Raw genomic sequence first — 23623 nt, forward strand, 5'->3', positions numbered from 1 at the left:
ACATCACATCCCTGCTCCTATACTCTATTCCCCTAGAAATGAATGCCAACATTGCATTCGCCTTCTTCACCACTGACTCAACCTGGAGGTTAACTTTAAGAGAATCCAGTACGAGGACTCCCAAGTCCCGTTACATCTCAGAACTTTGAATTCTTTCCCCATTTAAATAATAGTCTGCCCATTTATTTTTTCTGCCAAAGTGCATAACCATACACTTTCCAACATTGTACTTCATTTGCCACTTCTCTGCCCATTCTTCCAATCTATCCAAGTCTCTCTGCAGACTCTCCGTTTCCTCAGCACTACCGGCCCCTCCACCTATCTTCGTATCGTCAACAAACTTAGCCACAAAGCCATCTATTCCATAATCCAAATCATTGATGTACAATGTAAAAAGAAGCGGCCCTAACACTGATCCCTGTGGAACACTACTGGTAACCGACAGCCAACCAGAATAGGATCCTTTTAGTCCCACTCTCTGTTTCTTGCCAATCAGCCAACGCTCTATCCACATATGTAACTTTCCTGTAATTCCATGGGCTCTTATCTTGTTAAGTAGCCTCATGTGCGGCACCTTGTCAAAGGCCTTCTGAAAATCCAAATATACAACATCCACTGCATCTCCCTTGTCTAGCCTACTGAATTTCCTCAAAAAATTTTAATAGGTTTGTCAGGCAGGATTTTCCTTTAAGGAATCCATGCTGAGTTCTGCCTATCTTGTCATATGCCTCCAGGTACTCTGTAACCTCATCCTTGACAGTCGACTCCAACAACTTCCCAACCACCGACGTCAAGCTAACAGGTCTATAATTTCCTTTTTGCTTCCTTGCCCCCTTCTTAAATAGCAGAGTGACATTTGCAATCTTCCAGTCTTCCGGAACCATACCAGGATCTATCGACTTTTGAAAGATCATCGCTAATGCCTCCGCAATCTCCACAGCTACTTCCTTCAGAACACGAGGGTGCATTCCATCTGGTCCAGGAGATTTATCGACTTTTAGCCTATTCAGCTTCCTGAGTACTTTCTCTGTCGTAATTGTGACTGCGCACACTCCTCTTCCCTGCCACCCTTGAGTGTCCGGTATCCTGCTGTCTTCCTCAGTGAAGACAGATGCAAAATACTTGTTCAGTTCCTCTGCCATCTCCTCATCTCCCATTACAATTTCTCCAGTATCATTTTCTATCGGTCCTATATCTACTCTCACCTGTCTTTTACTCTTTATATACTTGAAAAAGCTTTTAGTATCCTCTTTGATATTATTTGCTAGTTTCCTTTCATAGTTAATCTTTTCTCTCTTAATGACCTACTTGGTTTCCTTTTGTAAGGTTTTAAAAACTTCCCAATCCTCTGTCTTCCCACTAATTTTTGCTTCCTTGTATGCCCTCTCCTTTGCTTTAACTTTGGCTTTGACTTCTCTTGTCAACCACGGTTGCATCCTTTTTCCACTCGAAAATTTCTTCTTTTTTGGAATATACCTATCTTGCACATTCCTCATTTCTCGCATAAACTCCAGCCACTGCTGCTCTGCCGTCTTTCCCGCCAGTGTCTCTTTCCAGTCAACTTTGGCCAGTTCCTCTCTCATGCCACTGTAATTTCTGTTACCCCACTGAAACACCGACACATCAGATTTCGGCTTCTCTTTTTCTAATTTCACAATGAACTCAATCATGTTATGATCACTGCCTCCTAAGGGTTCCTTCACCTCAATCTCTCCAATCACCTCCGGTTCATTACACAATACCCAATCCAGTACAGCCGATCCCCTAGTGGGCTCAACAACAAGCTGTTCTAAAAAGCCATCTCGCAGACATTCTACAAATTCTCTCTCTTGAGATCCAGTGCCGACCTGATTTTTCCAATCTACTCGCATGTTAAAATCCCCCACAATTATCATAACACTGCCCTTCTGACAAGCCTTTTCTATTTCCAGTTGTAATTTGTAGTCCACATCCCTGCAGCTGTTTGGAGGCCTATAAATAACTGCCATCAGGGTCCTTTTACCCCTGCTATTTCTTAGCTCAACTCATAAAGGTTCTGCACCTTCCGATCCTATATCACCTCTTTCTAATGATTTAATATCATTTCTTACCAATAAAGTCACGCCTCCCCTTCTGCCTACCTTCCTATCCTTCCGATACACCGTGTATCCTTGGACGCTCAGCTCCCAGAGACATGCATCCTTTAGCCAGGTCTCAGTGATGGCCACAATATCATACCTGCCAATCTGTAGCTGTACAACAAGATCATCCACCTTATTCCTTATGCTGCGTGCATTTAAGTACAACACCTTAAGACCAGTATTTGATACTTTTTGCTTTGATTTCACTGCAACTTTATTGCGCTGCAACTCATCCCAATGGCTACACATTTGCCCCATCACCTGCCTGTCCTTCCTGACATCTTTACTGCTCACTATCTTAGATTTATTTCTGTTTTCCCCTTCCTCTGCTCTATCATTCCGGTTCCCATCCCCCTGCCAAATTAGTTTAAACCCTCCCTAACAGCTCTATTAAACTTTCCCGCCAGGATATTGGTCCCCTTCGAGTTCAGGTGTAACTTGTCCTTTTTGAACAGATCATACTTTCCCCAGAAGAGATCCCAATTATCCAAGAATCTGAAGCCCTGCCCCCTACACCAGTCTCTCAGCCAGGCATTCATCTGCCTGATCCCACTACTCTTGCCCTCGCTAGCACGTGGCACAGGTAGCAATCCCGAGATTACTACTCTGGAGGTCCTGCTTCTCAGTTTCCTTCCTAACTCCTGGAAATCTCTCTTCAGGACCTCCTCCTTTGTCCTATCTATGTCATTGGTACCAACATGTACCAAGACAACTGGCTGCTCACCCTCCCCCTTTAGAATATTCAGGACCTGATCCGAGACATCCCGTACCCTGGCACCTGGGAGGCAACACACCATGCGGGTATCTCTGTCAGGTTCACAGTATCTCCTGTCTGTTCCCCTGACTATGGAATCCCCCACAACTACCACATTTCTCTTCTCCCTCCTTCTCTCCTGCACAACAGCGCCAGGCTCAGTGCCAGAGACCCGGTCACCGTGGGCGTCCCCTGTCACGTCATCCCCCTCAACAGCATCCAGAACAAGATATTTGTTGCTGAGGGGGACAGCCACAGGGGTGCTCTCCACTATCCGGGCATTTCCCTTCCCTCTCTTGACAGATTTTTGCATGGTTAATCAAAGTAGAAAGACGAAAGTCTTACTCTAAGTAAGAAGTGGAATAGACAATAGACAATAGGTGCAGAAGTAGACAATTCGGCCCTTCGAGCCTGCACCACCATTTTGAGATCATGGCTGATCATCTACTATCAATACCCGGTTCCTGCCTTGTCCCCATTACCCTTGATTCCCCTATCCATAAGATACCTATCTAGCTCCTTCTTGAAAGCATCCAGAGAATTGGCCTCCACTGCCCTCTGAGGCAGTGCATTCCATACCTCCACAACTCTCTGGGAGAAGAAGTTCCTCCTCAACTCTGTCCTAAATGACCTACCCCTTATTCTTAAACCATGCCTTCTGGTACTGGACTCTCCCAGCATCTGGAACAGATTTCCTGCCTCTACCTTGTCCAATCCCTTAATAATCTTATATGTCTCAATCAGATCCCCCCTCAATCTCCTTAATTCCAGCGTGTACAATCCCAGTCTCTCTAACCTCTCTGCGTAAGACAGTCTGGACATCCCAGGAATTAACCTAGTGAACCTACGCTGCACCTCCTCCACAGCTAAGATGTCCTTCCTTAACCCTGGAGACCAAAACTGCACACAATACTCCAGGTGTGGTCTCACCAGGGTCCTGTACAAATGCAAAAGTATTTCCTTGCTCTTGTACTCAATTCCCTTTGTAATAAAGGCCAACATTCCATTAGCCTTCCTCACTGCCTACTGCACTTGCTCATTCACCTTCAGAGACTGATGAACAAGTACTCCTAGATCTCTTTGTATTTCAACCTTACCTAACTCCACACCGTTCAGATAATAATCTGCCTTCCTGTTCTTGCTCCCAAAGTGAATAACCTCACACTTATTCACATTAAATGCCATCTGCCAAGTTTCTGCCCACTCACCCAGCCTATCCAAGTCACCTTGAATTCTCCTAACATCCTCATCACATGTCACACTGCCACCCAGCTTAGTATCATCAGCAAACTTGCTGATGTTATTCACAATTGCCTTCCTCTAAATCATTGACGTAAATCGTAAACAGCTGTGGTCCCAATACCGAGCCCTGTGGCACCCCACTAGTCATCACCTGCTATTCCGAGAAACACCCATTCACTGCTACCCTTTACTTTCTACCTGCCAACCAGTTTTCTATCCATGTCAATATCCTCCCCCCAATGCCATGAGCTCTGATTTTACCTACCAATCTCCTATGTGGTATCTTATCAAATGCCTTCTGAAAGTCAGGGTACACCACATCTACTGGATCTCCGGCATCTATCTTCCTGGTTACATCCTCGAAAAACTCCAATAGATTAGTCAAGCATGATTTGCCCTTGGTAAATCCATGCTGGCTCGGCCCAATCCTATCACTGCTATTAAGATATGCCGCTATTTCATCTTTAATAATGGACTCTAGCATCTTCCCCACTACTGATGTTAGGCTAACAGGGCGATAGTTCTCCGTTTTCTCCCTCCCTCCTTTCTTAAAAAGTGGGATAACATTAGCCATTCGCCAATCCTCAGGAACTGATCCTGAATCTAAGGAACATTGGAAAATGATCACCAATGCATCCACAATTTCCAGAGCCACCTCCTTTAGTACCCTAGCACACAGACCATCTGGACCTGGGGATTTGTTAGCCTTCAGTCCCATCACCGTTTCCTTCCTAATGTCAATCTGTTTCAGTTCCTCTGTTACCCTATGTCCTTAGCCCATCCATACATCTGGGAGATTGCTTGTGTCTTCCCTAATGAAGACAGATCCAAAGTACTTATTAAATTCATCTGCCATTTCTCTGTTTCCCATAACAATTTCTCCCAATTCATTCTTCAAGGGCCCAACATTGTTCTTAACTATCTTCCTTCTCTTCACATACCTAAAAAAACTTTTGCTATCCTCCTTTATATTCCTAGCTAGCTTGAGTTCATACCTCACTTTTTCTCCCCGTATAGCCTTTTTAGTTAAGTTCTGTTGCTCCTTAAAAATTTCCCAATCATCCGTCTTCCCTCTCACCTTAGCTCTGTTATACTTCTTTTTTTTTAATGCTATGCTATCTCTGACTTCCTTTGTCAACCACTGTGGCCACTTTCTCCCCTTTGAATCCTTCCTTCTCGAGGGGATGAACTGATTTTGCACCTTTGCATTATTCCCAAGAATACCTGCCATTGCTGTTCCACTGTCTTTTCTGCTAGGATATGACAAGGTGGGACAGCGAAACCTGATTGGTTGAGGACTAACCAATCAGAAGGGAGAGATAACGGGAGTTGCGTGTCTATACCACCAGACTAGACGTGCCTAGGCATTATCCCTGATGAAGATGGCGGAGTTTGTCATCAAAACCTCAGTTAAAATTAACACCTGGACCTGGTTGGAACCCTGGGAACAGTTTATGTGTCATATACACCAGTAAAGCTCCTTTTACATTTTACTATTTTGGAAGAAGAAAAAAATAAAGCAGCTTACTGGCTTACCTATTGTTGGATCATGGCAGTCAGGGAAACGGTGGCTGATGAACTGCATTGTCATTGCTGTAACAGGACAAAGGAACAATTTTAGTACTTCTTGATATATTTTAATAAAATTGTGTCCTTTGAAATGAAAATATGACATTTGGCTCTACTGGTAGTAATAAGGTAACAAATAAAAAGAGAACAATAGCCTAGAGAAGCTTTTTCTCACAGTTTATAAAATAAACTTTCAGCAGAGTTCTGAAAGAGGCGCTAAAGAGACTGTAGAGGCCTTTGCAATGATTTTTCAAGAATCACTAGAATCTGGAATGGTTCCGGAGTACTAGAAAATTGCAAACATCACCCCACTGTTTTAGAAGGAAGGGAGGAAGAAGAAAGGAAATTATAGGCCAGTTAGCCTGACGTCAGTGATTGAGAAGATGTTGAAATCCATTATTAAGGATGAGGTTTGGGGGTACTTGGAGACAAATGATAAAGTAAGCTAATGTCAGCGTGGCTTCCCTAGCAGAAAATCTGCTGAAATTCTTCAAGAAATAACAAGTAAGACAGATCAAGGAGAGTCTGTGGATGTTGTATTCTTGGAATTTCAGAAGGCCTTTGACAAGGTGTCACACATGAGGCTGCTTAAGGGGCCAAACAGAAATACAGACATGGATAGATGATTGGCTGACTGGCAGGAGGCATAGAGTGGGGCCTTTACTGGTTGGCTGCTGCTGACTTGTGGTGTCCCACTGGAGGTGGTATTCGGATCATTTATTTTCAAGGTATATGTCAATGATTTAGATGATGGAATTAATGGATCTTTGATCAAGTTTTTGGACGCTGCAATAGATGGAGAGACAGGTGTTGTTGCAGAAACAGGGAATCTGCAGAAGGACGTAGACAGTTTGGAAGAATGGGCAAAAAATTGGCAAATGGAATATAATGTAGGGAAGTGTATGGTCATACATTTCAGTAGAAGGAATAAAGGCATAGCCTTTTTTCTAGACTGGGTAAAAATTTAAAAATCAGAGGTGCAAAGGGACTTAGGAGTTCTTATGCAGGGTTCCCTAAAGATTAACATGCATGTTGAGTCAGTGGTAAGGAAGGCAAATGCAATGTTAGCATTCATTTCAGGAGGACTAGAATACAAGACGAAGAATGTAATGCTGAAGATTTATAAAGAAATGGTTAGACCATATTAGCAATATTGTGAGTAAGTTTGGGCTCCATATCTAAGAAAAGATGTGCTGGCATTGGAGAGGGTCCAGAGGAGATCACAAGAATACCTTCAGGAATGAAAGGGTTAACATTTCAAAGGTTCAAAGGTTCAATTTAATGTCAGAGAAATATATACAATATATATCCTGAAATTCTTTTTCTTCGCAAAACATCCACGAAAACAGAGAAGTGCCCCAAAGAATGAATGACAGTTAAACATGAGAACCCAAAAGTACCCCCCACCAACTCCACCCTCCCGCGCATCAGTGGCAGCGAGCAACAATTCCCCCTCACCAGCAAAACAAAAGGCGCACCCACTACCGAGCACAAGTGTGAGCAAAGACACAGACCTTGCAGTTACCCCAAAGACTATCGCAATTCATTCGGCATTTGGCAACCTACAGGTTCTCTCCCTTCCTGGCAAGGGAGAGGGTGGTGTCCCCCATTTTCACAGCAAGCAGGAGATGTAACAACAACATGCTGGTTTACGATGTTAAAAGTCCGTTCCATCGCTTTTTATGAGCTCTGTGCCCAAAGATTGCAAAGATCTCAGGTCTTTGGGTCGACAGCATTTGAAGAGCATTTGATGACTCTGTATCTGTATTACTCACTGGAGTATAGAAGAATAAGGAGGGATATCATTGAAACTTATCAAATATTGAAAGGCCTAGATAGAGTGAATATGGAGTGGATGTTTCCTATAGTAGGGACATCTAGGACCAGAGAGCACAGCCTCAGTATAGAGGGACCTACACTTTAAACATAGATGAGGAGGAATTTCTTTATCCACAGGGTAGTGAATCTATGGATTTCATTACCATAAATACCTGTGGAAGACAAGTCCTTTGGTACATTTAAAGCGGAGATTGATAGGTTCATACTCAGGGTGTCAAAGGTTACAGGGAGAAAGCAGGAGAATGTGGTTGAGAGGGATAACAAATCAGCCATAATAGAATGGCAAAGCAGACTTGATGGGCCAAATAGCCAAGTTCTGCTCCTTGCCTATGGTCTTATGGTTACATAGAAAGGTGCAGAAGAGAAGAATTTCCTTCACCAAGGAAAATTGTCGGGTTATCTGGGTTTACATTTAATACACAAGGCAGTTGAGGTTATATTTCATATGACATGAGAACTCAGCATTCCTTGTTCTTTGCCTTTTGATTAAATGTTCATATGTATTACCTATCAAACGACAGACAAGGTGGAACTAATATAGATCATATTGAATAGATTTTCACAGGATTTTAAATTTATACGGTTGATGTTGTGTGCACAATTCATGTATCTCATCAACCTATTTCATCTAAATAACACTCAAAATTTAAAAAGCAGCAATTGACCTGTTTTTGAAGTAGTCACACTCCATTTTTCCTGATTCTATCAACAATGCTGTGCAAGAAATGATTGGTATGTATTGTTTAAGATAATTTGAAATTGAGTAATATTTAACAAGCTTATTTCTCGGCACTGGAGCTATGGAACTGAATCCCAGCAGGAAACAGATGCTCAGAATTTCTAAGCAGATGTCTGGAAATATTTAAGAACAATTTGAATAAAATGCAGCTTGGAGTCCCAATATAAAGGATCGAGACCAAACAAAACATGTCATGGCTCCCATTTTTATCAGAATGGTTAAAATGGCTGCTTAATTATGTTATAATTTAATATGTTAGTCAGATCACTTTGTTTGGGGATTTTGAATTCATAGAATAACTCCAATAATCTGCTGTCCAAGATCAGAATTCTCCCCTACCAAAAAAAATTGGTACACCAGGTAATGTTTACTGCACTCCATTTACACTCACTCTGATTTCCTCATTCCTCTCTCACTTACAAGCATCCCAGTTCCTAAATTTCCTTTTACGTATCCAGGCCTTGGTCTCACACTCTCTTTAAACTTGTCCACTTCACTAGTAAATTTATTATGATACCATGTAACATAAAAAAAAATCAATTGGAAATATATAGTGATAACAAACAACATCCAAAAGTCCAGAAAATCCAGCACCATCAAAGTCCCAAGTCTGCTAGATTGCCATACTTTGTTATTATGGGACATTTAAACCATTGTAACATAAAACATGATCTGCCAGAATACTACCAAATGATTAGCTACCCCACATGTGGGAACAGAACTTTGGACCACTTCGATACCAACACTGAAGGGGCATTCTGCCATTTTTCCTGGATGCCCCTTGGCAACTCTGACCATGCTGTGATCATGCTTGTTCCCAGCTATAAAAAAATCTGGACCAACCAAGACCATCAGATAGTGAAGGACTCCTGATGCTATTGGAAGGCTGAGAGATTACTTAGGCTTCATGGATTAGAAAGACATAGAAGGCTGGTGTAGCCATATAGATGAATACGCTGACACTGTAACAATGTACAGATCTTTCTGTGAAGACATGTGTCTTCCTAAAAATATCATTGTCAGGTATAATAATGACCAGTCGTGGCTCACCAAGGAGTTGAGGACTCTCAGCTCTGCAAAGTATCATGCCTACAGGGCTGGAAACAGAGAGGAATACAGCCCTGCAAAACAGCAGTTCAATAACGTTCTGAAAGTGGCGAAAGCTACCTGCAAGGATCAACTGGAGACAGACTTCAACAACAATAGCTGGACAGTCTGTAATTCCCTACAAAGTCTTACCAACATCAAGAAGAAGTGCTCCCAAGTCTCCTCCTCCCCTACCATGGCCAATCAGCTCAATCAGTTTTATGAGCCCATAAGATACTGTGTAGGAGCAGAATTAGGCCATTTGGCCCATTTGGTCTGCTCCACCATTTTATCATGGCTGATCCAATTTTCCTCTCAGCCCCAGTCTCCTGCCTTCTCCCTGTATCCCTTCATGCCCTGACCAATCAAGAAACTATCAAACTCTGCCTTAAATATACATAAAGATTTGGCCTCCACAGCAGCCAGTGGTAAAGAATTCCATAGAATCACCACTCTCTGAAGAAATTCATCCTCATCTCCATGCTAAAAGGATGCCCCTTTATTCTGAGGCTGTGTCCTCTGGTCTTAAACTCTCCCACCATAGGAAGCATCCTCTCCATATCCATTCTATCAAGGCCTTTCACTATTCAATAGGTTTCAATGAGTTCGCTCCTCATTTTGCTGAATTCCAGTGAATACAGGCAAAAAACCATCAAATATTCTTCATATTACAAGCCATTCAATCCTGGAATCATTTTTGTGAACCTTCTTTGAACCTTCTCCAGTTTCAGCACATCCTTTCAGGGACAGACATGAAAAAAAAGGAGGTGGGGTGACGTTGCTGGTTAGAGAGGAGATTAACGCAATAGAAAGGAAGGACATAAGCCGGGAGGATGTGGAATCGATATGGGTAGAGCTGCGTAACACTAAGGGGCAGAAAACGCTGGTGGGAGTTGTGTACAGGCCACCTAACAGTAGTAGTGAGGTTGGGGATGGTATTAAACAGGAAATTAGAAATGTGTGCAATAAAGGAACAGCAGTTATAATGGGTGACTTCAATCTACATGTAGATTGTGTGAACCAAATTGGTAAGGGTGCTGAGGAAGAGGATTTCTTGGAATGTATGCGGGATGGTTTTTTGAACCAACATGTCGAGGAACCAACTAGAGAGCAGGCTATTCTAGACTGGGTATTGAGCAGTGAGAAAGGGTTAATTAGCAATCTTGACGTGAGAGGTCCCTTGGTTAAGAGTGACCATAATATGGTGGAATTCTTCATTAAGATGGAGAGTGACATAGTTAATTCAGAAACAAAGGTTCTGAACTTAAAGAAGGGTAACTTTGAAGGTATGAGACGTGAATTAGCTAAGATAGACTGGCAAATGACACTGAAAGGGTTGACGATGGATATGCAATGGCAAGCATTTAAAGATTGCATGGATGAACTACAACAATTGTTCATCCCAGTTTGGCAAAAGAATAAATCAAGGAAGGTAGTGCACCTGTGGCTGACGAGGGAAATTAGGGATAGTATCAATTTCAAAGAAGAAGCATACAAATTAGCCAGAAAAAGTGGCTCACCTGAGGACTGGGAGAAATTCAGAGTCCAGCAGAGGAGGACAAAGGGCTTAATTAGGAAGGGGAAAAAAGATTATGAGAAAAAACTGGCAGGGGACATAAAAACTGATTGTAAAAGCTTTTATAGGTATGTGAAAAGAAAAAGATTGGTTAAGACAAATGTAGGTCCCCTACAGACAGAAACAGGTGAATTGATTATGGGGAGCAAGGACATGGCAGACCAATTGAATAATTACTTTGGTTCTGTCTTCACTAAGAAGGACATAAATAATCTTCCGGAAATAGTAGGGGACAGAGGGTCCAGTGAGATGCAGGAACTGAGGGAAATACATGTTAGTAGGGAAGTGGTGTTAGGTAAATTGAAGGGATTAAAGGCAGATAAATTCCCAGGGCCAGATGGTCTGCATCGCAGAGTGCTTAAGGAAGTAGCCCAAGAAGTAGTGGATGCATTAGTGATAATTTTTCAAAACTCTTTAGATTCTGGACTAGTTCCTGAGGATTGGAGGGTGGCTAATGTAACCCCACTTTTTAAAAAAGGAGGGAGAGAGAACCAGGGAATTATAGACTGGTTAGCCTAACATCGGTGGTGGGGAAACTGCTAGAGTCAGTTATCAAAGAGGTGATAACAGCACATTTGGAAAGCGGTGAAATCATTGGACAAAGTCAGCATGGATTTGTGAAAGGAAAATCATGTCTGACGAATCTCATAGAATTTTTTGAGGATGTAACTAGTAGACTGGATAGGGATATGATATATTTGGATTTTCAAAAGGCTTTTGACAAGGTCCCACACAGGAGATTAGTGTGCAAACTTAAAGCACACGGTATTGGGGGTAAGGTATTGATATGGATAGAGAATTGGTTGGCAGACAGGAAGCAAAGAGTGGGAATAAACGGGACCTTTTCAGAATGGCAGGCAGTGACTAGTGGAGTACCGCAACGCTCAGTGCTGGGACCCCAGTTGTTTACAATATATATTAATGACTTGGATGAGGGAATTAAATGCAGCATCTCCAAGTTTGCCGATGACACGAAGCTGGGCCGCAGTGTTAGCTGTGAGGAGAATGCTAAGAGGATGCAGGGTGACTTGGATAGGTTAGGTGAATGGGCAAATTCATGGCAGATGCAATTTAATGTGGATAAATGTGAAGTTATCCACTTTGGTGGCAAAAACAGGAAAACAGATTATTATCTGAATGGTGGCCGATTAGGAAAATGGGAGGTGCAACGAGACCTGGGCGTCATTATACATCAGTCATTGAAAGTGGGCATGCAGGTACAGCAGGCAGTGAAAAAGGTGAATGGTATGCTGGCATTTATAGCAAGAGGATTCAAGTACAGGAGCAGGGAGGTACTACTGCAGTTGTACAAGGCCTTGGTGAGACCACACCTGGAGTATTGTGTGCAGTTTTGGTCCCCTAATCTGAGGAAAGACATCCTTGCCATTCAGGGAGTACAAAGAAGGTTCACCAGATTGATTCCTGGGATGGCAGGACTTTCATATGAAGAAAGACTGGATGAACTGGGCTTGTACTCGTTGGAATTTAGAAGATTGAGGGGGGATCTGATTGAAACGTAAAAAATTCTAAAGGGATTGGACAGGCTGGATGCAGGAAGATTGTTCCCAATGTTGGGGAAGTCCAGAACGAGGGGTCACAGCTTGAGGATAAAGGGGAAGCCTTTTAGGACCGAGATTAGGAAAAACTTCTTCACACAGAGTGTGGTGAATCTGTGGAATTCTCCGGCACAGGAAACAGTTGAGGCCAGTTCATTGGCTATATTTAAGAGAGAGTTAGATATGGCCCTTGTGGCTAAAGGGATCAGGGGGTATGGAGGGAAGGCTGGTTCAGGGTTCTGAGTTGGATGATCAGCCATGATCATACTGAATGGCGGTGCAGGCTCGAAGGGCCGAATGGCCTACTCCTGCACCTATTTTCTATGTTTCTATGTTTCTAAGGGGCACAAAACTGCTCTCATACTCCAAGTGAGGCCTTACCGATGCTTTATAAAGTGCCAACATTACATCCTTGCTTTTGTGTTCCAGTCCTCTTGAAATGAATGCTAACATTGCATTTGCCTTCCACACCACAGCCTAAACCTGCATACTAACCTTTAGGAAGTCCTTTACAAGGACTCCCAAGTTCCTTTGCACCTCAGTATTTTGTATTTTCTATCCATTTAGAATATAGTCATTCCTTTCATTTCTTCTACCAAAGTGCATGATCATACACTTCCCGACACTGTATACCATCTATTTCTTTGCCCATTCTCTTAATCTGTTTTAAGTCCTTCTGTAGCCTCTCTACTTCCTCAAAATTTCCTGGTCCTTCATCTATCTTCATATCATCTGCAAACTTTGCAACAAAACCATCAATTCCAACATCAAATCATTTACAAATAATGTAACAGATCCCATGGGACACCAATGGTCACCGACAGCCAGCCAGAGAAGGCTACCTTTATTCCCACTCTTTGTCTCCTACCATTCAGCCACTACTTTATCCATGCTAGAATATTTCCTGTAAACCATGGGCTCATGGTGTGTTAAGGAGCCTCATGTGTGGCACCTTGTCAAAGGCCTTCTGAAAATCCAAGTACACAGCATACACCGATTCTCCTTTGTCTATCGTGTTTGTTATTTCTTCAAAGAATTCTAACAGATTTGTCAGGCAAGATTTTCCCTTGAGGAAACCATGCTGACTATGGCCTATTTTATCATGTGACTCGAAGTACACTGAGACCGCATCCTTAAAGGTCAACTCCAACATCTTCCAAACCATTAAGGTCAGACTAACTGGCCTGTAGTTTCCTTTCTTCTGCCTCTCTCCCTTCTTGAAGAGTGGAGTGACATTTGCAATTTTCCAGTCTTCCAGAACCATTCCAGCATCTAGTGATTCTTGAAAGATGATTACTAACGCCTCCTGATCTCTTCAGCCACCTCTTTCAGAACCCTGGGGTCTACACCATCTGGTGCAGGTGACTTATCTACCTTCAGACCTTTCAGTTTCCCAACAGCCTTCTCTCTAGTTATGGTAACTTCACACATTTCATGACGCCTGACACCTGTAACTTCCACCATACAGCTAGTGTCATCCACAGTGAAGATTGATGCAAAATGCTTATTCAGTTTGTCTGCCATTTCATTGCCCCCATTACTACCTCTCCAGCATCATTTTCCAGCGGTCCAATATCCACTCGCCTCTCTTTTACACTTTATACATCTGAAGAAACTTTTGGTATCCTCTTTAATATTGTTGGCTAGCTTGCTATCATATTCCATCTTTACCTTCCTAATGAGCTTTTAGTTGCCTTCTGTTGATATTTAAAAGCTTCCCAGTCATCTAACTTCCCACTAATTTTTGCTCTATTATATGCCCTCTGTTGGACTTTTATGTTGGCTTTGGCTTTTCTTGTTAGCCACAGTTGTGTCATTTTCCTTTAGAACTCTTTGAGATGTATATATCTTGTGCCTTCTGAATTGCTTCCAGAAATTCCAACCATTGCTGCTCTGCTGTTATCCCTGCCAGTGTTTTTTTCCAATCAATTCTGACTAACTCCTCTCTCATGCCTCTGTAATTCCCAATATTCCACTGTAATACTGGTATACCTTACTTCAGCTTCTCCTCAAATGTCAGGGTGAATTCGATCATATTTTGATCAGTTGTCCCTAAGGGTTCTTTTACCTTAGGGTCTGTAATCAATTCTGGTTCATTGCACTGCACCCAAGCCAGAATAGCTGATCCTCCAGTGGGCTCAACCACAAGCTGCTCTAAAAAGCCATCTCACAGGCACTCTAGAAATTCTTCTTACTGTAATCTAGCGCCAACTTGATTTACCCAATCTACCTGCATATTGAAGTTTCTCAAGACTATAATAACATTGCACTTTTGGCATGCATTTTCTATCACCCATTGTAATTTGTAGACTACATCCTTACTCCTGCTTGGGGAACTGTATTCAGTTCCCATCAGGGCCTTTTTACTCTTCTTTAGCTCTATCCACAATGATTCAACACCTTCTGACCCCTATGTCACCTCTTTATAATGATTTGATTTCATGTTTTACCAACAGAACATCACCGGCCCCTCTACCTTCTTGCCTATCTTTTCGATATAATGTGTATCCCTGGACATCAAGCTCCCAGCTATAATCTTTCAGCCATGATTCAGTGATGTCTACAACATCATACCTGCCAACCTGCAATTGTGCTGCAAGTTCATCTACCTACTTCCGGTTTGATAAGGACAATCATCATCTATCTCTTCTCACTTCCTCTGAAGTCCCTTACCCTCTCCCTTTCACAGCCACTCCAATGTCACCAGTCCCCGCTTCACCCCAGTCCTATTCACCTTCTTCAGCCTTCCCCCACTTTGCCCCCTCCATCCCTCCCACCCTATACTTTCTCTGATGCAAGAAGATGTTTGCAAACTATTTGGAAAGCAGCAGGCCCTGATGGTGTGTCACCTGGTACTCTGTGTGGATCAGCTAGCATCCATCTTCACTGAGATATTTAACATGTCCCTGCAAGTTGCATCAATCATTCCAGTTCTGAAGAAAAACAAGATCACTGGACTTAATGATTATAGGCCAGTCACCCTGAATTCAGTAGTTAAGAAAACTTTTGAATGTCTAATGTTGGCCTGTCTTCGATCCGTTACTGATCCTCTTCTTGACCCAACACATATTTGGTTATAGGGCAAATTGTTCAATTGAGGATGCAGTTAATTTGTGTCTTCATTACATTCTTCAACATTTGGACTCCTCCAACACCTATGTGGGGATCTTGTTTGTGAGTTTTAGCTCCACCTTCAACACTATTGTTCCAGAATTGCTCCACAGCGAGCTAACCCAGCTAGCTGTGCCCTACAGTGTCTGTCTACGGATTACAAACTTCCTGACAGGAAGGAAGAAGTGTGTAAGGCTGGGCTCCTACATGTCCGATCCAATGTCTAAAAGCACAGGCTCTCACCAGGGCTCTGTTTTTTTCAACCCTCCTGTTCTCTCTTTATACAAATGAAGGTACCTCCACAGACAAATCCATTAAAATCAACTGTAGTTCCTCTCATCTCTAATAATAATGCAGCCTTCCATCTAAAAGTGGTAAATCATCTTGGAGGATGGTGTGCACATAACAACTTGAAGCTTAATGCGATCAAGACAATAGAAATGAGGACTGAATTCTGCTGACAACCCCCCCTACATGTCCCCCCCCCTTGGAAATTAATGGTCAGGCTGTGTCTGTGGTCGAGTCATTCAAATTCTGGAGACTACCATTACTAATACATTGAAGTGGGATAAGTATGTTACGCTCATCACCAGAAAAGCCCAGCAGAGATTGTTCTTCCTCCGCCAGTTTACGAACTCAACATCTCAGGGTGTATCCTGTTGAATTTTTACTCAACCATCATTAAGAGTGTTGTGACCACCTCTATCACCATTTGGTTTCCTGCCACCTCCTCCTTCTCCAAGTGCAGGTTGCAGCGAGTGGTACACTCAGCAAAGAAGATCATTGGCTAAAGACCTGTTCATTACCAAAGTAAAAAATACAGCTGGAAATATTACTGCTAAGTCTACCCAACCTCACAGTCATCTTTTCACCAAATTGCCATCAGGGAGACACTATAAGCCCATCACCACCAGAACTACACGCCACCTCTGAAGCTTCTTTCCTTTAGCTATCCAGTGTCTCAACCAAACTCACGCATAACTGTCCCTGCGCAACATCCATTAAATAATTTTTCCTGCTCTCCTTGTTCTGTTGATAACTATTTAGATAATTCATACCTTTACATGTATTAAACTTTGATTATTGACGTTAGCAGTAATTGTTGATTGCTCATGCCTGTTCGTACAATTTGTCTTGCAAATTATTGGTTGCTACTGTGTTGTCTGTTATGGTATTGTCCTTCATTTTATCCTTGGCACTGAACCATAATCAATTTCATGTACTGGCAATAAAGTGATTCTGATTTTGATTTTACTATATTATTTCTTCTACAATAGCAACATAATCTCAGCAACATAAATGCCATTCATACAATGAGAAAGATGTGCTTTTTTCTGTGTTCCCATACCACTGCTATTAAACAATAAGCCTAAAATGCAGAAATGGTGTGGATTTGCTGTTGCTCAACTTAAGTATAAGGTACAGTTGATCTCAATCTGAAGGCAAAATCGATGCTGATGACCACCAAATCCCTTCAAACTCTTACCTCCTCTCTGCCTGTATACATTACGATTCTGTTTTCCCAGACCATATCTAGCTCATTTAAAGCATTGCATTCTGTGATGAAAATAGTGTTGTCAAAAGGGAAGAAATTAGGAAAACTTCTATTTGTTAATGCCAGATGTACAATTCATAATATAATCACATTGGATTCGTCAGATTACATATTAATGTCCTCCCACTTTGAACCTTCAAGCAATTATTTAATGGGTTATATCAAGCTGGATCACATCCAGGATTTGCTACCACCAGACCTGCCTGTCTGAAAGTACCTGGGCCAGATGTCCAGTGATTAGCAAGCTCAACACTTTGCACCTGGGAGGCATCCAGCAAGAAAAGGCCAGGCCCAGCTGTTGGTACACATCTGGCAACATAATGTTAAACCCCATCCCACCATAGAGCAGCTTTTGACATGAAGTTGAGGCAGCATTTTGTGCAAGAGATATTTAAAATCGTCAAAATTGCTGCCAACAATTAAACAAATTACAAACAGCAAAATGTAAAAGATATAAAGAATCATGATACACATTAAACATACCAAATTAATTATAGACTTTGAAATAAATAAATTAAGCAAATGACTTTAGTTAACTTTCTCCCATCTAATTAACAGAGCCAGAAATCTTCAAGCAAATTATCCCAGGAGTGGCAAATGCTAATGTTTCCTTTCAGAAATATGAGGCCCTACCAGATCCAGTCAACCCATGGTATTTATGTTCCAAATATGGAACATCAGGACGGTTCCAACTTAATATATTTTTCCCCATCATCAAATATGGTGTAGTTTTCCTAGATATACTATGTAGCAAGTAGTATGATTTAGTAAGTTGACATGCATTCAGTGGCACTTCATTAGATGTCTCTTATACCTAATAATGTGGTCACTGAGAAGTCTTCTGCTGCTGTAGTCCATCCACTTCAAGGTTCAACATGTTGTACTTTCAGAGATGCTCTTCTGCACACTACTGTTGTAACCCACGGTTATGTCAGTTACTGTCACCTTCCTGTCAGCGTGAACCAGTCTGGCCATTCTCCTCTGGCCTCTCTACCAAGCAAAACATTTTAGCCCTCAGAAGTTCTGTTCATTGGATGTTTTTTTGTTTCTAACACCATTCTCTGTAAAAACTAGAGACTGTTGTGCATGAAAATACCAGGAGATCAGCAATTTCTGAGATACTCAAACCAAACCAACCAGAACCAGCAATTATTCCATGGTCAAAGTCACTACGATCACATTTCTTTCCATTCTGATGTTTAGTCTGAACAGTAACTGAACCTCTTCACAAGAACATAAGGAATAGGAGCAGGAGAAGGCCATCTAGCCCAGTGAGCCTGCTCCACCATTCAATAAAATCATGGCTGATGTGGCCATGGCCTCATCTCCACCTACCTGCCTTTTCTCCATTATCCTTAATCCCCCTAGTACCAAACGATCCTTTGGGCCCTCTTTATACACCTGTCTTTATAAATATCCTGAATAGTAGGAAGTTCACATCTACAGGTGCGCTGGGCTGCTCGCACCACTCTCTGCAGAATCCTGCAATTGAGAGAAGTACAGTTACCGTACCAGACATTGATGCAGCCAGTCAGGATGCTCCCTATAGTAAGTTCTTAGGATTTTGGGGCCCACATCAAACTTCTTCAACCGTTTGAGGTGAAAGAGTTGCTGTTGTGCCCTTATCACCACACAGCTGGTGTGTACAGACCACATGAGATCCTCGGTGATGTTTATGCCGAGGAACTTAAATCTGTTCACCCTTTCAACCGAAGATCCATTGACATCAATAGGGGCGAGCCTGTCACCATTCCTCCTGTAGTCCACAACCAACTCCTTTGTCTTGAGGCTATGTCCCCTAGATCGGTCTGCCTCTATCTTATCTATCCCTTTCATAATTTTATATGTTTCTATAAGATCTCCTCTTATCCTTCTGAATTCCAGTGAGTACAATCCCAGGCAACTCAATATCTCCCCAAAGTTGAAACCCCTCATCTCTGGAATCAGCCTGATGAACCTCCCCTGCACTGCCTCCAAAGCCAGTATATCCTTCAAGTAAGGAGACCAGAACTGCACACAGTCGAGACCAGAAATGCAAGTTTTACCATGTCTGCATGCTTTTATGTATTCAGTTGCTGCCACTTGTTTGGCTGATTTGACATTGGCATTAATGAGCTGGTGTACAGGTGTACCTAATAAAATCACAATCATGAGAAAATCTGCTGATGCTGGAAATCCAAAGCAACACACACAAAATACTATTGGAACTCGGCAGGCCAGACAGTATCCATGGAAAAGAGTAAACAGTCAAAACTTCAGGCCGAGACCTTTCATTAGAACGTGATGAAGGGTCTCGGCCCAGTACATCGACCGTTTACTCTTTTCCACAGATGCTGCCTGGCCTGCTGAGTTCTTCCAGAATTTTTCCTGTGTTACGTAATGAAGTATCCACTGAGTGTATATCCTATTGTTTTTATTTGTTCTTTTACAATCTAAACATCAAACTCATTTAAAAAGTTTTGTAAAATTTTGTCTTATTTATTTATCTTTACATCAGTTTAGAAAGTATTAGATAACATGGAATTCATGTTTTTACTAATTCATTCATGTAATAAATTCTTTGATTCGTTTTACTATTTGTTTAACTGTGCGCAACAAATGAACTCTTCTATAAAATTCACATGAATTCACCAGTATGTTTATTGCCTTTGGAAAAAACACAGTGCAGAAACAAACATAAAGTAGTTTTATTGTTTGAAACTGCAGATTTTTAATTATCCTTGTCAAATGGAGAATTAAATGCAGCTGCTCTTGATTGCACTAAGACATTTGTATAGTAATTTGGTTTTCAAAAAGCCAAGCAAAATAAATGTAACTATAATGTTAGGGGCCATATATGCAAACTGACATTAGAACAAACATTCACTCTCAGTGAACAGAATCTTGCCTTCAGACAGCACATTTTAGCACTCAGCATTCAACAATATGGCATAAGACCTTAGGATGATAAAATATAGGAGCACAATTAGGCCACTTGCCCCATGGAGTCTGCATCATGGCTGATCCAGTTCCCTCTTAGCATCAATCTGCTGCCTTCTCCCCATAACCTATCATGCCTTGACTAATCCAGAACATATCAACCTCTGCCTTAAATATACCCAATGATTTGGCTTCCACAGCCGTATTAGGTAACAAATCCCACAGATTCGCCACTCCCTGGCTAAAGAAATTCCTCTTCATCTCCATTCCAAAAGGACACTCCTCTATTCTGAGCCTGAGTCCTCTGGTCCTAGACTCTCCCACCATAGGAAACATCCTCTCCACATCCACACTATCAAGGCCTTTCAACATTCAAAAGGCTTCAATGAGGCCATCCTCATTCTTCAGAATTCCAGTCAATACAGGTCCAGAGCTATCTTATCTCTTCATACGACAAGCTGCTTAATTCTGGAATCAATTTCATGAAACTCTTTTGAACCCTCTCCAGAGTCAGCATATACTTTCTAAGATAAGCAACCCAAAACTGCTCACAATATTATAAGTAAGGCCTCACCAATGCTTTATAAAGACTGAACATTACATCCTTGCTTTTAAATTCTAATTCCCTTGAAACTAATGCTAACATCACATTTGACTTCCTCACTACTGACTAATCTTACAAATTAACCTTTAGGGAATTATGCACAAGGATTTTCAAGTCCCTTTGCCCCTCAGATTTTTTAATTTTCTCTCCATTTAGAAAATAGTCTACCTTTTTACCTCTCCTACCAAAACTGCATGATTATACACTTACTGACTCTATATTCTACCTGCTATTTCTTTCCCATTCTCCTAATCAATGTCCTTCTATAGCTTGTCTACTTCCTCAAAACTACCTGCCTCTCCACTTACCTTCATATCATCCACAAAGCAATCAATTCTGTCATTTAAGTCATTGATATATAATGTAAAAAGAAGCGGTCCCAACACAGACCCCTGGGGAACACCAATAGTCATTGGCAGCCAGCCAGAAGAGGCTCTCTTTATTTCCACTCTTTGCCTCCTACCAATCAGTCACCATTTTATCCATGGTAGAATCTTTCATAGAAACATAGAAAACATACAGCACAATACAGGCCCTTCCACCCACAAAGCTGTGCCAAACATGTCCTTACCTTAGAACTACCTAGGCTTACCCATAGCCCTCTATTTTTCTAAGCTCCACGTATCCACCCAAGAGTCTCTTAAAAGACCCTATTCATTTCTGCCTCCACCACCACCGCTGGCAGCCTATTCCACGCACTCATCACTCTCTGCGTAAAAAACTTACCCCTGACATCTCTTCTGTACTTACTTCCAAGCACCTTAAAAAAATGCCCTCTCGTGCTAGCCATTTCAGTCCTGGGAAAAAGTCTTTGACTATCCACGTGATCAATGCCTCTCATTATCTTGTACACCTCTATCAGATCACCTCTCATCCTCTGTCACGCCAAGGAGAAAAGGCCTCAGTCACTCAACCTATTCTCATAAGGCATGCTCCCCAATCCAGGCAACATCCTTGTAAATCTCCTCTGCACCCTTTCTATGGTTTCCACGTTCTTTCTGTAGTGAGGCGACCAGAACTGTGCACAGTACTCTGTGGGGTCTGACCAGGGTCCTATATAGCTGCAACATTACCTCTCAGCTCTTAAACTCAATCCCACGACTGATGAAGGCCAATGCTCTGTATGCCTTCTTAACCACAGAGTAAACCTGTACAGCAGCTTTGAGTGTCCTATGGACTTGGACCCCAAGATCCCTCTGATCTTGCACACTGCCAAGAGTCTTGCCATTAATGTTATATTCTGCCATCATATTTGACCTACCAAAATGAACCACCTCACACTTATCTGGGTTGAACTCCATCTGCCACTTCTCAGCCCAGTTTCGCATCCTATTAATGTCCCGCTGTAACCTCTGACAGCTCTCCACTCTATCCACAACACCCCCAACCTTTGTGTCATCCTGTAATACCATAGGCTCATAGCTTGTTAAGCAACCTCATATGTGGGATCTTGTCACAGACCTTCTGAAAATCCAAGTACACAATATCCACAGATTCTTTTTTTTAATCTATCCTGCTTGTGATTTCAACGAATTCCAACAGATTTGTCAAGCAACATTTTCCTTTAACGAAACCATGCTGACTATGGGCTATTTTATCATGTGCCTCCAAATATCCAGAGACCTCATCGTTAACAACTGAATTCAACATCTTCCCAACCACTGAGGTCAGACTAACTGGCCAATAATTTCCTTTCTTCTGCCTATCTCCCTTCCTGAAGGTTGGGGTGATATTTTCAATTTTGCATTCCTCAGGAACCTTGCCACAGGAACATTCCTCAACAACCATGCCAGAGGAACATTCCTGGCATGCATTTTCTATCTCCCATTGTAACTTGTAGACCACATCTTTACTACTGCTTGGGGTTCTATATATAACTCCCATCAGGTCATTTTACCCTTGCAATTCCTTAGGTCTACCTACAACAATTTAACACCTTCTGACCCGATGTCACCACATTCTAATGATTTGATTTTATGTTTTACCAACAGAGCCACACCACCCCCTCTGCCTACTCCCCTGTCCTGTTGATACAATGTGTATCCTTGGATGTTAAGCCCCCAGCTGTAATCTTCTTTCAGTCATGATTCAGTGATGCCCACAGTGTCATACATGCCAATCTATAAATGTTCATCTACCTTATTCCATATACTGCACATATTCTATAAAGTATATTCAAATATAACACTTTCGGTCATGTATTCACCCTTTTCGATTTGTCCGCTTTTTACATTGCAATTCATCCTTTTGTCTGCAATTCTGCCCGATCATCAGCCTCTTCTTGCTGGGAGTCTCACTACAAAAGTTCCTCTGTTTGTAAACTGACTACCTCACCCTCAACACTATCACTCGAATTCCTATACCCTGACAAATTAGTTTTAACACTCTGGAACAGCTCTAGCAAACCAGCCTGCAAGGATACAGGTTCCCCTTGGGTTCGGATGTAAATTGCCCCTTTTGTACAAGTTGTACCTTCCCCAGAAGAGATCCCGAGGATTCCTAACTCTGAACCCCTGCTCCCTGCACCAGTTTCTCAGCCACACATTCTTATGGCAAATCATCCTCTTCTTATACTCACTGGCATGTGGCATGGGCAGCCATCTGGAGATTATTACCATGGAGGTCCCGTTTTTTGGCTTTCTATCTGGCTCCCTAAAACCTCTCTTCAACAGACAAGGAATGAAGGGAAAAAGAAATCTACCAGATGCTCACCTCACTGAAGCCTGATGAGCCAAAGCCACTCCAAACACTGGCACACTCACAACAGTGGCCGCTCCACTCGCGCTTGCATTATTTTTATTCACCTTTTCTAATACACCCCGCTCAGTGATTGGTCGCAGTCCAAGTCCTATATGTATTCAACTTCTGCCTCTTTGTTCTGTTTAACTTTTTTTATACAGAAGAGTATCAACTTGCTACTTCAACTCCAGTTATATTTCTCCACAGATGCCAT

General features: G+C 42.0%; 1 protein-coding gene across 3 annotated transcripts in view; it reads right to left on the reverse strand.

The window, feature by feature from the left end:
* LOC140194560 (GTP-binding protein Rit2-like) overlaps window positions 1-23623 on the reverse strand; it is a 387704-nt gene that overhangs the window by 223511 nt on the left and 140570 nt on the right. For all 3 annotated transcript variants that reach the window (XM_072251778.1, XM_072251777.1, XM_072251779.1), the window contains exon 2: window positions 5653-5709. In XM_072251778.1, the coding sequence (XP_072107879.1) occupies window positions 5653-5709 (57 nt within the window). The remainder of the gene's footprint in view (window positions 1-5652; window positions 5710-23623) is intronic.

This window comes from Mobula birostris, chromosome 3 (genome assembly GCF_030028105.1).
Source record: "Mobula birostris isolate sMobBir1 chromosome 3, sMobBir1.hap1, whole genome shotgun sequence".
In the NCBI taxonomy this organism is placed as follows: domain Eukaryota; kingdom Metazoa; phylum Chordata; class Chondrichthyes; order Myliobatiformes; family Myliobatidae; genus Mobula; species Mobula birostris.